The 16,455-nt window shown below is 51.0% G+C and overlaps 1 protein-coding gene across 3 annotated transcripts in view; it reads right to left on the reverse strand.

Annotated features, from left to right (window-relative positions):
- The window catches only part of RGS9 (regulator of G protein signaling 9), a 51,092-nt gene extending 36,110 nt beyond the window's left edge, over positions 1-14,982 (reverse strand). For all 3 annotated transcript variants that reach the window (XM_054688551.1, XM_037495178.2, XM_037495179.2), the window contains exons 1-7: positions 14,788-14,982; positions 6,228-6,324; positions 3,709-3,759; positions 2,204-2,310; positions 1,952-2,003; positions 1,636-1,694; positions 572-648 (exon numbers count right to left, since the gene is read on the reverse strand). In XM_054688551.1, coding sequence (XP_054544526.1) covers positions 572-648; positions 1,636-1,694; positions 1,952-2,003; positions 2,204-2,310; positions 3,709-3,759; positions 6,228-6,324; positions 14,788-14,844 — 500 coding nt within the window. In that variant the 5' untranslated portion in view covers positions 14,845-14,982. The remainder of the gene's footprint in view (positions 1-571; positions 649-1,635; positions 1,695-1,951; positions 2,004-2,203; positions 2,311-3,708; positions 3,760-6,227; positions 6,325-14,787) is intronic.
- Between the last annotated feature and the right edge of the window lie 1,473 nt (positions 14,983-16,455).

Raw genomic sequence — 16,455 nt, forward strand, 5'->3', positions numbered from 1 at the left:
TCCAAAGGTCTTGCTGAAATTATTCCACTTTGTTCTATTATGATTTTTTTTTTTAAGCAACAGAATGACTTCATCATTCATTCATGTATCTCTTGATCCCCCACTGGGCATATACAGGTGAACCAAAAAGACTGTTCTGAACAAAATGTTTATGTTCCCCCAAAATTCCTAAGTTGAACTTGGCTCCAGCTCAAGGAACTGCATCAAGATGACACCCTCCTGCCTCCAGATTCTGGTTCCACCTCCATAGGACACCCTTCCCCACGCCTTGCCTCACCTCTCTATCCACCATCACCACCATATGATTAAATTAACATGGATAAATCACCTGGATACCTTGTAGGAAGCATCCAGGCTTGAGGTTGTTCCTGCAGCTCCTTCTGCAAACCCCAGGGTATAGTCCCACCTCATGGTTCCATTACGGCTGTTTGTTTATCTGCCTGCCCCACAAAGCTGTGTCTTTTTATTCCCTTTGCCCAGTCCCGTGTTTGACACAAAAATGCTCAATAAAGGTTTATGTTAACAAAAGAAGGGAGGGAGGGACGGATGACAAGCATGAGCTCTCACTCACCTGTACTGTTCCTTGGCCTGCATAATGACAAAGTCCCACTTGTAGTTAATCTTTTGGTTCAAGAAATTGTAATTTTCCTAGAGAAAGACAACAAAGTGAGACTCTGAGCTCCTTGACATCAGTTAGGGCAGAATCCCTAAGAGGGTGAGGGCATGGCCCCGCACCACCCTGTGCCACAACCACAGACCCAGCAGAGGTTTCACTCCAGTTTGGCAAGGGCCTGCGTTTGGGTAGCACTGGATTCTCAAAGAGACTTCAGGACAAAACTACAACTTGGTTTGAGTTTTCTTTAATACTGTTATCACAAATATGATTAGTAAGGGGAGATAAAGTGGAAACGAAAATGGAAATTCAATATTTAACAATGGAGCATCACAAATCCACAGAGATAAGCCCAATACTACTGTGATGTTTGTTCTTCTAAAAACATGCTCGCTAAGAGTAAAAACACATGGAGAGAAAAGGGAGAGGATACTGTGGTGGAGGACTGTGGGTACCCAGACCCACAGTGGGGGTGGTGTGGTCACATGCATCTGAAGAGGTGTGAACCTGTACCTCTGAATCACATACAGTATTTTAAACCAATGTTACCCCAATTAAACACATAGCCACACACACAGCAAGGCTATTGCTATTTGCCAAGAAATATAACTTTTTGAGGGCTAGGGTGCATACTTGGAGAAATATGACTCATTCAAGCCAAAACAAAAGCCTATAATATGGTTTTTCCATCACATACTCAAGCTCAAAATCTGTTAGTCATGTGATATGCATCATCATGCATGTTAATTAAATCATAATGTTTGGGGATGGCAAAAGGGAGGTGGTGGCCACTGTGTCCCCAGTAGTCACTGAGGTGAGGGCTTAAATTACTACAGTAGAAACTGAAGCTACATGGAGGGAAGAATTTGCTTCAGCAAGCTGCTAAGTAGATGGATGAATGGATGGATGGATGGATGGATGATGAGGGTACACTTAATGTAATAATGGGGGGAACAGGAAAAAAACCTCAAGACCATATCCCACTGAATTATAATAAGTTATACTTGAAAATATCTCTGTACCTTTTCATATTCTTCTAAAATCCCTTTCTTCTTGATATTTCGCTTGGCTAGATAGATGGCTAGAAAATAAAACAATGACATTTTCTATCATCATCATATTTCAAAGCCATACTTGCAGCCTCTCTCTATGCACAAGGCTGCTATGCTGTTTGATGGAGGGAACACTCAGCAGATGCGGTCCCCTCCCCCAGGGACACTCCCAATACAGATGTAAACCGACATAAAGGTCACATTAAGACAAATGCTACCGAAGCACATCAAGTAAATAAACAGCCTGTTAAGTGCTATGAAAGGCAGACATGGAGGGGAGTTTTACCATAGTCTGTATCTTCAGCCGGCCACTGCTGGGTGGGCCAGAAGTAGGGCGTCTACAAAAAAAACCAGGAAACCTTACTTAAACAATGAGCTGAGACACCCTAGATTCCCAGTCCTGTGACTGAAGACTTGAAACTACCTTGGACCCTGTACTGTTTCCATATTCCTGGTCTATGAGAATATAAAGGCAACCAATTATCTTTTCAGATAAGATGAACCCATATTAACAGTCAAGGTCAAGGTCAAGACTCACCTGAAATCGGTAGAGGCTGCTATCAGGCTTGAGAACCAGATTCTTAGGGTCTTGCAGTGGATAAATGTAGCCATACTTGACAATAAAGTTGCCCAAGTTCTGTGCCTCTGGGGAGAAGCAGTTGAGACATGAAGTTAAAAGTAGGGGCCTAACGCTTACATAGCACCCCAACACTGGAAGAGATGCCCCATCCTAAGGGCTCTTTGTGCAAAGAGTGAGGACACTGGTTCCCGAACTGAGCTATGGACAAGTATGAGCTGGGGAGTGTGTTGAAAGGAAGATCCCCAGCCCAGCAGGCTGAAATGCCAAGTCAGTAAATCCAGAAGGAAACCAGCCAACCCAGATGTTGATGGGTGTCAGCCGTCATCCCCTACAGGTGTTTAGGAGTAGCAGTGGAGAAATACTGGAAACATTTCTTTATTCCCTTTGGGACTGGAGAAGTTTCCAGGGCAAGGGAGAAATGTTCTGTGTGACCAACAGGCATCCTCAAGCAAAGAGAGAAAGGAAAGGGAGGACATGTTTGTTATCAATTTCTATCCCCAAACAACTCTGCCTACTGACCACACCCAGATCCTTCAGCTTCTCGCCACTTCACTTTAATTCCCACCCACCTCCAGTTTCTTAGAACCTAGTCTTATTTGTGAATTTGCATCCATTAAAGGAAAATCTTTCTGGTTCTTTCTCAGAAGCACCAATGAAAGCAGGTGTCTTTCCCTCATGGAGAGAGAATTCCATCCCTCCAGGCCACCCTGCCAAGGACCCAATCCACATGCCTTCCCATAGCTCAATCTCCAAGGCTTGGCAAGACTTTGCCCTCACCCTTCTCTTCATGTCCACTCCCTCCACCATAGACCAGGCCCTCACTCTACCAATCGCCTATTTTCGGACAAAAGGCCTGGTTCTGCGCCAACCCATCCTCCTTCAAATTGCCACTAAACAGTCTGGCTTTAATATCAATTATCAGTCACACTGCTGTGCTCAAAATCCCTCTGGCTTCCTATTGCCTTTCTTCCAGGCAAAACTTGGGAGCTACAAATATACCTGGTGCATCCCCAACTTCACGCTGCCCCCAATACTCGGGTGGAGTCATTTCTCTTGCTGGCTGTCACTCCATTTCTGGCTCATTCCATTTCTACCACCCTTACTTGCATCCCCTTCTGGAAAGACAGACTCTCCAAGTTCCCCTTCACATTCACAAGATTGCATCTTTCCAGACCAAGTATGTATATGCCTCCCCCTCCAAGAAGTCCTTCTTGAGTGACTCTTCCCCAGTTACCCGTGTAATTTACATGCTCTCAATATTTTGTTTGAAACAATGATGGATTTTGTCCTTCAATTATCGTGCTTTCCATTTTGATAATGGTTGGTTTATGCAGGGAAGCTTTTGTTTCTCCAACTTAAGTGTCAGTTTCTCAGAGACTCAAGCTAGTCCTCCACTTCATATCTACCCTCCAGAGATTCTCGTGGTGCAGTCCTTGGTAACTGGGTGCCGGACGAGCGCTCACCCAGATTGGAGACCCAAAGCCGCTGGACAATCCATTGGAGAACATCACTTCCTGCAAAACAGAGGTATTTAGCCATCATCAGCCCAAACTCTGGGCTCCACGCCCCTCCATCCCGCTGCTCAGCTGGCTCCTCCCTGCTCAGCAGTGACCTCATCTTTTCTGCTTGAAATTTCCAGGGACTCCCCCCTACACACACACACACACACACACACACACACACACCCATACTCTCTCTCTCTCTCTCTCTCTCTCTCTCTCTCTCTCTCTCTCTCTCTCTCAGTCCAAACTCTGCAGCCAGTAATTCAGGCCAGCCGTGATGTGACTCAAGCCAGGTTTCTAGCTAAACCTCCCTAAACAGCCTCCATCTTCACTTCTCTGGTGGAACTCATTTTCTTACTTTACAATCATTTGTGCATGAGTTATTATTATTCATCAGCTGAAAAGTAAACACCTTGCATGTTAACAGTGAAAAAACAAAACCAGATGCAAGCTGTCCTTGGGGTTCTGGATGGAGCCTGGACACGGGGGAATAAAATTGAATACAGAGGAGGGAGATGTGAGAAGGCTCGAGGGTGGGGGGTGGTTCCTATGCACCCCCATACTCCTGGTCAGAACCCAAGGAGTCAGAGGATTCCAAATTCAAATCTGGCCTTTCAGATCTTGTAAAGGTACTTTTGTCAAACTAGGAGGATGGGGCATATTTTGCAGGTGGATTGATAACTTCCAACAATGGAATGCGGGCTCCATTTGCACTTTCACCCACACAAGACCTAGAAAGAATGCAGAGTAAAGACAGGCATGGAAAAAAAAAAGCAGGAGAGGCAGACAGGATCAAGAGCAGAAAAGAATGTGCCCCCTCTCCCACCCATCTCTCAAGGATTCAGATTTATCTAACGACAAATGTACGCCAAGCTCAACCACCAAGAAGCTGTGCACCTACTCCCAACCTGGACCTCCCTGGAGGAGGCAGGCAGCAGGATCCAGAAGAAACACAAGGTGTCCTGGAACCAAGCACTCCGACTCTAGCTCATCTTGCAAACACCATGACCACATTCACCAGCAACTTCAGCCTACGTTACAAAGGCCATGCTGCATGGAACCAGCCCACAAACTGGCCCACAAAATACACCAAGAAGGAGAATCAGGACCCGCCTCTGTCCTTATGGCTGGACTATTGAAAATGCTGCCTCCCTCCTCAGAGGTGGAGCGGGAGCATAGCCTCTGCTGCCCTCCACAGAGGGTGTGCATGGCCCATCCCACACTCTCTGGGCTTAATTGCCTCCCCACAGCATGGCTGAGGATGGACAACCTGTAGCTCTTCCTTCCTTCCACGCCCCATCTACACGCCGTCTGTTATTGCTGTCGATGGATTCTCTACTATTGCTCTTAGCTTTATTTCTCCCTGATGGGCTGTTCAAAAGCAACATTTTTCATCTAAAATCTGACTTAAAATCCTAGTACTGGGTGTTTTAGACTTTCCACCCCAAGACTTTTTAAATGCTATAGAGTGGTATGCAGGCCAAAAGACACCCAGGCAGCCAGCAGACGGATGGATGCTCTCCACCAAGGAGCGAAGGCTTTCGCATCCACTTGACTGCTTCCTGAAATAGATCAAATGAGATTATGGCGTACCACGTGATCTGTACTGACAACGACACAAGCCGCTCAGCTCCCACATCAGACACCCTCATCCCAAGAAGTCCTGGGTCTGAGGAGTTGATGGCAATTATCCAATTTGCTTTTATTAGAGCTGATGCCACAGGACAGGGCTTCTCCCTCTGGTCTGATCCAATAGCCGCTGAACCTGCCTGTGCAGGAGGAACAAGGAAAGATATGGCCTGGTGGGCAGCCTGGCCCCAAGGGTGCCATGTGCAAGGAAGGGAAGCAGCTCACACACACAGGCAGTGAACAAGAGCTAGAGGCCATAGCCGGGTTCAAACCCAAGTTCACTGGGAGCTTACTGCAGGTTCTGTGGAGTTAGTGACATGGAGACAAGTTGCTGAAGCTCTTTGCATCTCATGGTCCCATCTGCAGAAAGGGGATGGTCCTGTCCATCACTGATTTTACACTGGGGGGCTGATTGAAACCAGGGAGGAAACTGCCAGCAGCCACGGCTCATAAAAAAATCCACTGGGGATTCCACTTGCACAGCGCTACCTCATTTAATTCCTGCACTCACTCTCTAGGACAGGGGTTGCTATTCTTGATTTTAAAATCAAGAAGCCAGAGCCACATAGCTAGGAAAAAGCATCCCAAAAATGCAATCCCAGCTTTGTCCAGTGCCCTTGGCCAATGCAAGATCATGACTGATTCAGGCACTTGATCAACTTGTATTAAACCTCCACCCTGGCCCACAGCTATGCCAAGCAATGGGGTTACCTAGAGGAGCAGGTGGAGCTATCTGTGTGCCGATAAAACTTTACTGAGAAAAAGTACTGAGGGCCAAATTTGGTCCATGAGTTCTAATTTGCCGACCCCTATGTGTGGTCTCTTCCAGACCAGGACTCAAGATACATCACCTGTCATGGCGTGAGGGACACTGGTGACTAAGACCTTCTGGTTCTGCATCCGGACCCCCGTCTCTGGGTTCTGCATGTCCTTCACCAGCGCTTCAATCTGCAAGATAGAACCCAGGAAAGCTTACTAACTGGACCATTTCAAAAGTTGAGCCAAAGTGCTCCCTTTTGAGACCCGAGGAATCAAACGATGCAGAGGTGAACACAAGGGGCATACAGCCCAGATGGGCACTGAGTGATATGTGCAAAAGAGCTAATACGAGCTATGCACACACCAGCACACTCCCTCCATGGGAAACCACGGAGTGATCCACTCTGACTTGGAGATTCTGCAAAGGCTTTTAGGAGAAGAGGAAGCTTAACAGAAAAGGATTTTGCTGCATAGAAAGAGAGAAAACAGCACCAGCAAAGGCATGGGAGGGAGACCAGTGGCAAGAGGGACAGAAATCAAGATATCAGAGCAAGATGAGGCTGGAACAGCAGGTGGAGACCAGATCACCACAGGCCCCAAATGCCGCTCTCAGAGAGTAGATTTTATTCCAGCAGCTATTTCTAGACAGGTGCATAATCTGGTCTACATTTTGGAAATGTGGCCCATGCCAGAGAGAAACAGGCATAATAAGTTCAACCAGGTAAGATAAAAACTGGAAAATTGTTTAAAACTATTGCACTCTTTCAAGCAAGAAATGACAGGGCTTCCACCCTGGCTGGGTCTACCGTTGTGTCTACTCTCAGCAGGGCAGCTGGAGATGATTTTGGGACATGGTACTCCTCTGCTCAACCCCTGCAAGAGGGTAGTGCCATGCTATGCACAGAGCATCTACTAACTAGTTTTGCCAACCGGATCAGGCGGGAGGAAATAGAGACTATACCAACTGTCAAAGAACCAGAGAAGAGGATGGCTCTGATGATCCAAAAAAGAGGATGTACAGAGGGGAACAGGATCTTCCTAGATGGTGAGGAAGAAGCTGGAATCCAGGGACGGCAGGAGAGAACCCCAGGGCTCTGGGCACTGGAAAGTGAAGACATTGAGACTGGACCCCTGGCACCTGGTGAGTGAAGCTGGGAAACCACAGAGGGGTTCCTCAAAGAATTAAAAATAGAACAACCAGATGATCAGCAGCCCACTTCTGCATAAGTATCAAAAAGAATTGAAATGAGAATCTTGCAGTATATTCACAACCACCAAGATGGCCACGGACAGATGAATAGATAAGAAAACGCAGCACACACCTACCGTGGAGACTCAGCTTTCAAAGGGAGACTCTGTAAAATGGAGCACATGAACGAGCCCAGAGGCCAGGATAACCGGAAGAAGCCAGTCACGGAAGGGCCATGTGACCCCACATATGTGAGATGTCTACAACACGCAAATTCATGGAAGCCAGGGTGGAATGGGGTGACCCAGGCAGGGGGTGAGTGGGAGCTTGGGGAGTTGCTAGTCAAACACCTTAATGAAGTCTCATTCCAGGAAAATGAGTAAGTTCTAGAGCTCTGCTGTGTGACACTGTACCCACAGTAAGCAATGCTGTACATAGGCATTTAAGAGGGTGGATTCTCACCCTGTTACCACAAACAAAGTGTTTAAAAGAGAAAGAGAGAAACCGGCCCGGGTGAGCTGCAGGAGTAGGATGTTGCAGGGCAGAGCCAAATCCGGATATGCCCCACCTGCCCCCTACCCCCTCCCTCTCGGCCAGTTTGCTCCTGCAGCTGGGGGGCTCCCCCTTGCCAAAGAGGGAAGAGGGGCAGGACCATGTCCTAAGTCAACAGTGAGGGCTGGGGGGTTCCTGTTTCCAGCCCTGGTGCTAAACCAGCATTTGCAGCTGAAGCGCAAGCTGAAGGAATGGCCAAGATCGGGTGCACCTTCCAGGCTGCTCCAGGCCCAGTGCCAGCCCCTCAGCCAGAGCACCAGACCCCGCCCCCCCAGTGTCCAGGCAGCACCCAGGGCTCCTGGGGCAAGACTGACTTTGAGCTTCATGTGCACGGACACTTTCTTGGCTCACACAATCACTATGGAACAGAAACTATTCATTTCTGCTCCACTGGGACGTGAGGTCTTGACCTCCTGTAATGTCAGGGCCAGGCAGGATCTCAGGCTCAGCTGACAGCCCACAAGGACCAAAAAGCTGACCCCAGGGGGTAAAGGAGAGGACATAGGAGGCATGGGCTTCAAGGGTCACTCCTTCCAGAATTTTCAACTATCCATAAACCACAGATTTTTTTTTTTTTTTACTGAGCTAACATTAGTTTGCAACACTGTATGAGTTTCTCACCTCAGAAACTGTGTATATCACTCCACCCCCACCCACCAAATGTCCTGTCTCCAGCCTCCACCCACCCATGGGACCTTCTCCACCCATGCCCCTTCCTTCCCTTCTGGGAACCTGCCCCCTGCCAGGCTGTAAGCATTTGTAGCCGCTTTTGTTTTGTTTGTTCATTTGGCTTTTACGTTTTACTATATACCACAAGCCCGTGAAATTGTAGTCTTTATTTCTCTCCTTCTGACTCCACTTAGTGTCACACCCTCAAGGTCCAGCCCTGTTGCTGACAGTGGCAGGAGTTCACCTTTTCAGAGCTGAGTAGTATTCCACTGTGTGGACTGGACCGCAGCTTCCTGGCCCTCTCAGCTGGCGCCAGGCCCTGGGGCTGTGCCCATTCTTGGCTGTTGTAAACACTGCTGCGATGAACCCAGGGGGCACATGTCTTTCCTAACTCAAGTTTTCATATTCTTCGGGTAAACACCCAGAAGTGGGATGACTGGATGATAAAGTCGTTCTGTTTTAAACTTTATGAGTTCCCACCACCGCTTTCCACCGCGGCTTCACCAGCTCCATCCCCACTGCCATTTTCCACACCCTCCAACGTGACTGCTTTGACTTTTTGGGAATGGCCATTCTAAGCGGGGTGCGGGGTGCGGTGAAATCTCGCAGCGGTTGTGATTTGCATTTCCCTCGAGATACACGGCGTCCAGCACCTTGTCATGTGGCTGCAGCCCATCTGGGTGCCTTTTTTGGGTGAAATGCCGACTTAACTCCTCTGTCCCACAGATGTCTATACTCCCCAAGAAGGGCCTGCTTTTCTGCTGGGAGGGTCCAGGCAGGCTTCCTCACCCCAGACTTATTCCAAAAGGTTTCTTCAATAAAAAGCAGCGTTTCCAGACATTGGAAAAGCAATAGAAAGCCTCGCAAGTTAGGAGCCTGAGTTTCCCGGATAGAAAATCAACGGATTTGATTCCTTCCCTTCAGATTAAAAAAAAAAAAAACCTACTTATAAAGAGTTTGAAAATAACTTTCAGAGGAGGAATAATGAGAGTTATTTTTAAAACGCCACGAGGGGAGTCAGAGTTCTGACTCCTTCACAGGTGTCACCCTCACAGACAGACAGGCTTGGTGAGAGGCGGGAAAGTCACACGGACCTCCAGAACATTCCAAGGGAACTCGGCCCATTGGGATCGCGACCAGTCCTACTCACAACTTCCTTCAGACAAATTCTTCGGAGGGGGTCTCCCCAGACACCCCAAAGGAAAGGACAGGATTCTGGCTGGTGGACTGTCTGAGGAGGCTGTCAGGGGCTGCATTGTGCCCCCCGCAAAATTCACATGTTGAAGTTCTAATCCCAGTACCTCACTCAGAATGGGATTGTATTTGGAGAGGGAGCCTATAAAGAGGTAGTTAAGTGAAAATGAAGTCATGGGGCTGGACCCTAATCCAGCATGACCGATGTCCTCATGGGAGGGCCACCCGGAGGGAAGACCACGTGAGCACTCGGGGAGAAGACAGTGTCCTCCAGCTCAGGAGAGAGGCGCAGAAGGAACCAGCCCTGCAGACCCCCTGAGCCTGGATTCCCCAGCCTCCGGAGTTGCGAGGACAGAACCCTCTGCGGTTTGAAGTGCCCAGCCCGTGGTGCTTTGCCATGGCAATCCGAGCTGAGGGTGTAGACGCTGGCTTCTGTCTTGTCCCAAAGCAGTGAGGACAGCACCTGCGTTCTTCACCCAGTTCTCCAGAGAGCGAGAAGCCCCTGCCTTTTTGCTCCAAAGTGCTGCTAACTCTCACCTCCTCCTCATGCCCCGTGGGTGTCCTCGGAGGTGACAGAGAGGAACGGCCATCCCCACCTGCAAATGTCAGCGCCCCTCCTAACCACACTCAGCCTCCCGGGGAGGCGCGACTCCTCCCCAGGGCAGCATAACCCAGACACCCTGACCTCATGTTGGGGGCAGGTGGGCGGGGGTATCGACCCTACATGTTCGCCCTCAGATGCCACCGCATCTCAGTGTGACTGAAGGCGTGCCAGGGAACCCCAACATTATGGAGGAGCAGAAATGATGGCTTTGACGGCCTCGACGGCCCACCCTCTCCTCCCACAGGCTCCTCGCATTAGAGCTGTCACTCATAGCGCGATTCAGGGCTGGAATTTTCCTTTAAGCCAAAGAAGGCTGGGGGTGGGGCGTGGGGGGCGATGATAAGCAGCACTGTTTTAGCCAAAGATGGGGAAAGTGACCCAGTGACCTCTGTTTTGCTAATGGACGGCAAGATGCTCACACAGAGGCCACCACCTACAGGCATCCTGCTGTCCCACAGTCCCTTGGGAGGGCCGTACCCTCATTGGTGCTGAGGATCGTGGTCTTCTCCAAACCTGCTCTGCGCACCCTGGTCAAAAGCACAGGAAGCCTTGCAGGTGACCCCAGCCAACACTTGTTGACTCTGATCTTGACTCTGAGTGCCTCCTCTCTGTCTTCTGAACCCCATTTGTGGGGCATCTAGCACCCCCTGGACTGTCAGGTTCTCCTCCCAACATCTCCCTTACACCCCACGTCTCCAGCCTACAGCACGACTTCCAGGCTTCCACCATGGCACTGCTGACATTTGTGGCTGGATCATTCTAGAGTGAGAGGAATGCCCTCCTGGAGCTTAGCAGATGCCAACGCCCCCAATCCAGCTGTGACAAACCACTGTCTCCAGACATGGTCAAACCTTTCCAGACACTTTCATTGGGCCTGTACCTGCAAATGACCTAAGAAGTTTCTGTAAAAACACCTGGCTCCACCCCCACACACAATTATTAAATTACCTCTTAAGTAAAGCAGAAAGCTTGGAGGATGGGAACTTGACATTGGTACTTTGTGAAGGGCAGAGAAGCAGCCCCACCTGCCATCAGGATCATCTTTCCGGCAAGCAACTAACTCCTTTTACTCACCCCTGATTTTGAAAGAGCAAACGGCATCTCGCCGAGCTCAGCGTCAAACTCAGCGTGACACGCAAAGCCCCCACTTGGGGGCCCTTCTTCACTCCACTGGCCTTTCTGTGTGTCAACCTCCTGCCACTCCAGGCCCGCGAGCCCCCACCCCGTCCGCCCCCATGAAGCTCCCAGCATGCAGTTTCACACTCCAGTCCTTTGTACGTGCCTAGAATGCCACTCATCTCGTCCTCCTGGCAAAAGAATCTACCCGTGCTCCTATCTCCCCTCACTGGTAACACCCCCCTCAAAACCTATCCAGACTCACACACACAGCAAAAATCACCGCTCCCTCTGCCCTTTGCATCTGTGTAAATTCCCTCGAACAACGCCTACAGTAACCTCTGTCTGTCTCTCCCTGCTAGACACCAAGTCCCCAGACGAGAGGGATCGAGTGTTAAGCCCCAGGCAGCCTCCAGCACCAGGCTAGCCAGGCACTTGCACAGAAGTACCAGGCGTGTTTGGGGGTGAAATAAAAGAATGATCAGAGCAAGAGGCCAGGCTTTGTCATGGTCTCCCCATAGTCCTGTATCTGCACTCCCTTCCCAAGCAAAAGAAGATGCCAGAAGCCACACAGGGAAGCCACTAGCAGAAGGCTCCACGTGGCACCAAGAAAAGCAGCCCCTGGGCCTCCCTGGTGGCGCAAGGGATTCTCAGCACTATGAAGGTGTCCGCAGCCACTGCAGCATGAGTTCCATCCCTGGCCAGGGAGGTGACCCACAAGGTACAGCAGACCTCCCCTGTCTCACCCACTGCTCTCCTCAGTATGACCCTCCCCCTGGAGCCCCTGCCTGCTTTTCCAGCCTCCCGCTTCACTTGAACTTCCAACTCCATCCATACTCAACAGCACGTCCTCACCCCCCAAACCTCCCAGGGTACTGCGCCTTAGCACATGCCATTCCCTCTGCCTGGAACATCCTTCCCTTTCTCTCCACTGGAATCGCCTCTCATCCTCACAGGTGCACATGTCCCAGACACATCTCGCCAGACCCTCCCGGGACCCTCCCGGGCCTCTGTTCTGCCCTACAGCACAGGAAAGCTCAAAGCATTGCAAACCACTCAAATGCAGGTGATGGACAGGCCAGCATCTTCTCTCATTGCGCCACTTGGGGGCTGTGTGACTAGGACAAGTTACTCAACATCTCTGAGCTTTCGCTTCCTTTCTGTAAAATGATTTATGGTTTACTGGTTTATGGGATAGATGAGAGCCTGTGTGCAGGGGCCCTGCTGGGACAGAATTCACTGTATAGTCAGCAAGGGCGCCTGATCTTTGCATTTGAGTGCTTGTTCCTTTGTTCTGCGACCCCCGGCTCAGCTCATGGTTGAGGGCCCCTGGCATGGCTCTCGAGACCAGGTGTGCAGACCTTTATTGCTTTTCCTGCTCGAAAAGGAATACCTGAGAGCACACAGGCAGGCCCTTCCCACAGGGCCAGGGCAGGGGTGGTGCGGGGGGTACAGAGTCTGCAGGTAGAGAAGGCTCTGCTGGGGGGGTGGAGAACCTGGGAGGACAGGAGTCTGGGGGAAAGGGGGGAAGGCTCCCTCAGTGGAGGAACCTGAGGCCTGGGCCTCCTAGAAGGTGAGGACATGGTTGAGGCCGGCCCCCACACAGCAGCGCTTGTGGCTGCCTTGCGGGGTTTTCCTGGAAGGCTGTGCAAAAGGCGGGTGTAAGGTTAAGCCAGAGGGATGGGCCAGAACATGATCCACGGTGGCCTGGCTGAGAAGTTTGGACTTTTCTGTGGGTGTGGGAAGCCGGCGGAGATGCTGGTTGCGGAGATCAGTGTTGGTCTGGGGAAGAAAGTCGTGTGTTTATAAAGGATATTGCGGAGGAAGGCGGGCAGGGGGGAGGCGGGGAGGCTGGAGTGAAGAGGGAAATCTGGGGAAAGGAGGGCAGGCTGGGGTGAGGAGGGAATTCTGGGTAGAGGAGTGGGAGGCTGGGCGTGGAGGGGAGGCAGGGGTCAGGAGGGGATGGCGGAGGAGGAGAGGAGATTGTGGTGAAGAGGAGATGGCGTGGAGGAGTCGGTTCTGGGTGAAGGAGTAGGAGGCTGGGGTGCAGGAGGGGGAAGCCAGGGTGCAGGAGGGGACACTGGGAGAGGGGTGGGAGGCTAGAGACAGACGCCAGTCAAAAGGCCAAGATAAAAAGAGGAAAATCTGCCAAATAACACTCATGATGGAAAAGAATGTCTGAGATTCAGAAAACAAACAGAAGCTCTCCAGAAGGTTACCCTCTGACACCCCCAGCCCGTGTCTTGTCTGGGAGGAGCAGCTATCCCGGGCTGGGCGCTGGAAGAAGAGCAGAGGCTCGGGCATCTTCTGCTGGGAGGCACTGGTGTCTACACCACAGGCCCTTCTGGGGAAGACAACTTTCCTCCCCCTCTGCTTCACACCTCCGCCACCTGGACTGTTGTCCCCAGGTATCCACTCTTCCTTGAGGCAGGCGGACAGAGTAACCAACTGTCCACGTTTTCACTAGGAAAGCCCTGGGCCCATCAAGACAGGTGGCACTGTGCCCCGGGGGCTCAGGGTATGCTCTGCTTGTCACAAGGCATTCGGCTAATTCCACTCGAGGAGATAAGTCTAAGAAGGTGGCCTGATGAGAAGCAGCCACAGATGGGACGAAAGTGACCAGGGATCCAGGATCTCATGTCTGTCCATCTCTTTCAACACTGGTTATCTCAAAAGACCAGAACAAGATGAGCCACTTTGCCCCCAAACATAGAACCACACAGATGCACTCACCCCCACACATCCACCATGGCCTGTGACAGCCTTGCATAGGCTTCCGAAGAAAAAGCTTCCGACTTCTGCCCCCATTACAGAGACCAGAGATACACAGGTACCCACACCGAAAGAGGAACCCAGGGTGCTGCAAGCGGGGTGTCCCTTTATCCTACAAATCACACCATTTTCAAGGTCTGTGTGTACACGCTCACTCACACACTGCATCTTGGGATTCGAAAAACGACCGAAATGTTCACTTAACATCTGGGTGTCTTATAAGAATACCAGGAGACTGTCTCCAATCTGACACCGCCGGCTGCATTGTCCTCTGATACCTTCCTCTCAGAGTAACAGGTTGTTTTCAGCCTCCAGCAGCCCGTGGCTTCAGATTCCCTACCCAAACAGGTTACAAGGAAATCCAATCACTAGAGTCTTTAAAAGATACACACACCCCACAGCCCATAAGTCGTTTATAACAGCAGGCAGCACCGAGAGAGCCCAAGGGATGCCCTCCACTCCTGCCCACACCCCAGCACCGCCAGCATCTCCTCCCACACTTGCCAGAGTTGGCCCCTGCGCGCCTCCAGGGCCAGGCGGGCCGGACCGCGCTCACCTTCTGCAGAAATGCCATCCTCGGCCTGTACTGCTGGCCTTGGTGTCGGATTGTCATCGTGGACCCTGGACCAGTTCAGAACCAGAACACGAACGAGAGCGAGAAGGGAAGGCCCCCCCCCACACACTCAGAGCCAGCTTGGCCCGCAGGCGCCCCGGCTTGCAAAGGGAGCGCGCTGGATGGGGCGCTGCTGCCTGCGGCGCCCCTTTACTCGCGCTGGGCACACCCCTGGGAGAGCAGCTGGAATCCGCGCCGGCCAATCAGCGAGCCGCGCCGCGGGCTCATTAGCATGCGCTGCGCTGGCGCCCACCTGCCGCCAGGGGGCGGCGTCCGGCCCCGCCGGGACCCCAGGGAGCCTCAGGTGAACGCCCCCGAGTTCTGGACTTGCAAGGGCGGGCGGCGCTGCAGAGAGACCCGGCCGCCCCCCTAATAAGGACGGTGGAAAAACGCGGGCTTTCCCGTGCCAGCTTGCCAGTAGCCAGCGAGCCATCTGGCCAAGTTCCTGATAATCTCTAAGCTTCGATTTCCTTATCTGAAAAGTAAAAATAAAAAAGGGGATTAAAAACATCCAGGAGATGAATTGCTCTATCACGTCGCGGGGGAGTATGTGACACAGGTCTTGGCCCTCAGCAAATGTTCAGAAATGTTTCGGGGCAGAGGGAGGTAGGGGAATTGGTGCGATGCTGGTTTCAAGAAAGTAAAGATGAAAAGCGTCTCCTACCTGGCCCAGGTGCCTTGTCCAGGCAAATTGCATTTCTTGTCTCTGGCCCTTCATATTTTCATCTCTAGGATATGAAGGATGAAGCTGCCAAGTAATTTTCTATACAGACTGGATGGCTATCAATTGTAGCAGAGCACATGTTTAAATTAGAAAAGAACAAGGAGGAATTTGCCTCTGTAAGGCACAACTAATGTCTCTTCCAAGCAGTTCTTACCCATATTTTTGGCCACACGTGCCTGTAAGCATCTCAGGAAACACATCGTGTTTGCAAATAATTTGCAAACAATTGCATTTTGCAAATGCGTTTGCAAACAATTTCAAGAGGGTCTGAGCTGGTCCCCTCAAGCCTTTTTGTGGGCTCCTAACTCAAAGCCCTCACGCACCCACTTTAGAGGGGTCTGGACCCTGCAGCTGTCCGTTTGTGCAGGAGACCATTCAGAGAAAAGCCAAGCAAATGAGGCCATCAAGAAGCATCTCCCGGTGGGAGCTAAGACCCAAGGAAAGTGCTGGACTGTGTTCCATTTCATGGCGGTCTCTTGGCCCTTGTGTTATACAGAACACACCTGGCATATTCTGGAGTGGATGCGCTGTGGGGGTACCTTCAAGCTGCAACATTCCTTAACTCTAAACCCTAAGCAGAGAGGAGCTAAGTGACTTTCCGAAGAATGAAGTTGAGAAAATTTATTCAGAGGAAAAGGCAGAAATGCAAGGGCCTCTGTTCACTATGAGGACAGGAGCAGTCCCAAAGTGTCGTATCTCCTCCCACCCAATCCTCTCTCAGGCCCTGCTCTCCACCCACCCACACTCCGTGGGGCCCACCCTCAACTCCACGGATAGGGATGTCGGGCATGGGACCCAGGAGCCCGCCAGGTTCACAGGGTGGCCGCGCCATGGATGTGAAAGCTGATGAGCCTGATGTCAGATTATCACTTCCACAAACCTCAGTG

This window comes from Talpa occidentalis, unplaced genomic scaffold, assembly GCF_014898055.3.
Source record: "Talpa occidentalis isolate TD23 unplaced genomic scaffold, MPIMG_talOcc4v2.1 talOcc4.7, whole genome shotgun sequence".
Lineage (NCBI taxonomy): Eukaryota > Metazoa > Chordata > Mammalia > Eulipotyphla > Talpidae > Talpa > Talpa occidentalis.